Source organism: Triticum urartu, chromosome 6A, assembly GCF_056163025.1.
Source record: "Triticum urartu cultivar PI428250 chromosome 6A, HENAU_Tu73, whole genome shotgun sequence".
NCBI lineage: Eukaryota > Viridiplantae > Streptophyta > Magnoliopsida > Poales > Poaceae > Triticum > Triticum urartu.
The window spans coordinates 297962624-297966146 of NC_141878.1; the positions used below are offsets into that span (position 1 = coordinate 297962624).

At 42.0% G+C, this 3523-nt stretch overlaps 1 protein-coding gene across 1 annotated transcript; it reads left to right on the forward strand.

Annotated features, from left to right (window-relative positions):
- The first annotated feature begins 243 nt into the window (after window positions 1–243).
- Window positions 244–603, forward strand: LOC147965062 (uncharacterized). The gene has a single exon (XM_087530271.1). It carries the CDS (start codon window positions 244–246, stop codon window positions 601–603), a length of 360 nt encoding a protein of 119 aa, XP_087386397.1.
- The last annotated feature ends 2920 nt before the right edge of the window (window positions 604–3523 follow it).

Below are 3523 nucleotides of genomic sequence, written 5' to 3' on the forward strand. Positions count from 1 at the left end.
TGTACCCAACAACAAGAGTCGTATGGAGATACAATTAGCAAGAGTTGCTTACCGATTGATCTTGTCTTCTAGCGGTGATGCAACAGCTCACTAGTTGACATGTTGATCTTGGATTTTGAATCACTAAGTATCAACCTAGGGATGTTGATTTTAGTGGGAGTAATGATCTTATTAAAAATTTTAATATGAATTACTCTTCATGATTACATGTCTTAGTGTTTTGCATATTTCTGTTGTACATCAATGGCACCACCTGCTCAAGTTACCCCTTTTGCATTGAAATCAATCCTGGAAAAAGATAAATTGGATGGAGCAAGCATTACCACCTGGTATAGAAAGCTGAGAATTGTTCTTAGGCATGAGCAAAAGGAACAAGTTCTAGAGAATCCACTTCCAGAGGAACCTGCCGATAATGCTAATGCCACAACCAGAAATGCCTACCAGAAACTCATTGATGAATCGAACGAGGTTAGCTGTCACATGCTGGCTTCTATGGAGCCCAATCTGCAGCAGCAGTTCGAAAATTTTGAGGCTTTCGATATCATCCAGAATCTCAAGAGTTTGTTTCAAATGCAGGCTAGGACTGAAAGGTTCAACGTCTAGTGATCCTTGATGGATAGTAAGCTGAAAGAGGGTGATCCACTGAGCCCGCATGTGATCAAGATGATCGGGTACATGCAAGCCCTGGATCGGTTGGGCTTCCCACTTGGGGACGAGTTGTCCACGGATACAATTCTGGGTTCTCTACCGGATAGCTATGTGTCGTTCATCTCGAACTACCATATGCATGGGATGGAAAAGAAGCTCACTAAAATTGCATGGGATGCTCAAAGTGGTAGATCAGGATATCAACAAAGGTACGCATCGTCAAGTGCTAATGGTGCAGAACTCGGCTAAGTTCAAGAAGAGCTGGTCCAAGAAAATGGCTAAGGCAAAGGGCAATGAAAAGGAGGCAACTCCAACTACATCCGCTGCTCCTAAGTTAGGGAGGCCTTCGGGGAGTATTTGCTTTCATTGCAAGGAAATCGGAAACTAGAAAAAGAAACTGCAGCAAGTGGCTTGCCGAGAAGGCAAGAAGACTGGAAGTATGACTTCTTCTTCAGGTACACTTCTTGTATATGTTATAGACATTTGTCTTGCTGATGTTTCTAGTAGCTCTTGGGTATATGATACCAGATTGGTTGTTCACATATGCAACTCGATGCAGGGGCTAAGCAGAACTAGGAATGTCGCAGGAGGAGAAGTTGACATACGTGTCGGGAATAAAGCAAGAGTTGCTGCATTGGGCGTCGACACTATGCAACTTAATTTACATTCAGGATTTGTAATGGAACTTGATTATTGTTATTATGTTCCTACTTTGAGTTGAAACATTATTTCAGCCTCATGTTTGATGAGACAAGGTTATGAATTCAGTATTAAGGACAATGGTTGTTCTATTTACTTGAATAATATGTTTCATGGCTTGGCACCCATTGTGAATGGGTTATTTATCCTAGATCTTGAAGGTGAATCGGTCTATAACATAAATGTCAAGAGGCATAAGCCTAATGAGATAAATCTGACATATATCTGGCATTGTCGACTAGGACACATTAGTCAAAAACACATGAAGAAGCTCCATGATGATGGAATTCTAACTTTGTCTGATTTTGAATCACTCGAGACATGTGACTCTTGCCTACTTGGTAAGATGACTAAGATTCCTTTTGCAAAGAGTTGCGAGAGGGTATCCGAGCTGTTGGAACTTATACATAGTGATGTATGTGGACCAATGAGCAAGACAGCAAGAGGTGGTTTCCAATACTTCTTGACTTATACCGACGACTTGAGTAGATATGGATATGTCTACTTGATGAGGCACAAGTCAGAAACTTTTGAAAGGTTCAAGGAGTTTCAGAACAAAGTGGAAATCAACTCGGCAAGAAAATCAAACTTCTACGATCTGATCGTGGCGGTGAGTATATGAGCTACGAGTTTGATGATCATCTTAAAAGTCGTGGAATAGTTCCACAATTGACTCCGCCGGGTACGCCACAGAGAAATGGCGTGTCAGAACGGAGGAATTGGACTCTGTTAGACATGGTCTGATGAATGATGAGTGAGTTAGATTTACCATGTCATTTTGGGGAAACACTCTAGAAACTGCAGCTTTCACACTAAACAGGGTACCATCTAAGTCCGTAGATAAGACACCATATAAGATATGGACTGCGAAGAGCCACAGTTTGTGTTTTTTGAAAGTTTGGGGATGTGAAGCACATGTCAAGTGACTCCGGTCGGATAAGCTCACACGCAAATTGGACAAGTGCATATTCATGGGATATCCAAGGGAAACCTTGGGTTATTACTTCTACAACCGTGAAGAGGGCAAAGTGTTTGTCGCTCGACATGGAGTTTTCCTTGAGAAAGAGTTTCTCAATTGGAAGGCTAGTGGGAGGACGGTCCGACTCGAAGAAATTTGAGAACCACACGGGGATGTTTAGGTAGGTGATACTGTCACACCGGAGTTAGTCAGGGAACCCATAGTGGGGTAGACACCGGTTCCACGGAGGTCAGAAAGTTTGCGCAATTTGCATGACTGCAATGTGTTGTTCTTGGAGAACAACGAGCCGACTATGTATGTGGAAGTGATGGAGAGCCCTGATTCTATGTTATGGCTTGAGGCCATGAGATCCGAATTAAAGTCCATGGATGACAATCAAGTTTCGAACTTGGTTGATCTGCTAGATGGCATTCGAGCCATTGAGTGCAAGTGGATCTTTAAGAAGCAAACTTATATGGACGGAAATGTCACAGTCCATAAGGCTCGACTTGTCACTAAAGGATATCGACAAGTTCAAGGAGTTGACTACGATGAGACTTACTCACCGGTAGCGATGCCTAAATCAATTCGGATCATGCTTGCTATAGCAGCATATTTTGACTATGAGATATGGCACATGGATGTCAAAATAGCTTTCCTTAATGGAAATTTAACCGAGGATGTGTATATGACACAAACCGAGGATTTTGCCGATCCAAAGAAGTCTAGCATGGTATGCAAGCTTCAGAGATCCATTTATGGATTAAGGCAAGCATCTCAGAATTGGAACATTCATTTAAATGAAGCGGTCAAAGAGTTTGGCTTCATCAAGAACGACTGTGATCATTGTGTATTCAAGAAGGTCAGTGGGAGCTCAGTTGCATTTCTGATCTTATATGTGGATGACATATTATTGATTGGAAATGATGTTCAATTGCTGGAACCTGTCAAGAACTCATTGAAATATAGTTTTTCTATGAAGGACTTGGGAGAAGCAGCTTATGTTTTGGGAATAAAGATCAATAGATATAGATCGAGAAGGCTTATTGGATTAAGCCAGAGTGCATATATAGACAAGGTGTTGAAAGTTCAACATGCAAGATGCCAATAAGGTTTTCTTGCCCATGTCACATGGAATTAGTCTTAGCTAGACTCAGAGTCCTCCGACTCCTGATGAGCGAAGACGCATGGATGGGATTCCGTATGGTTCGGCTGTTG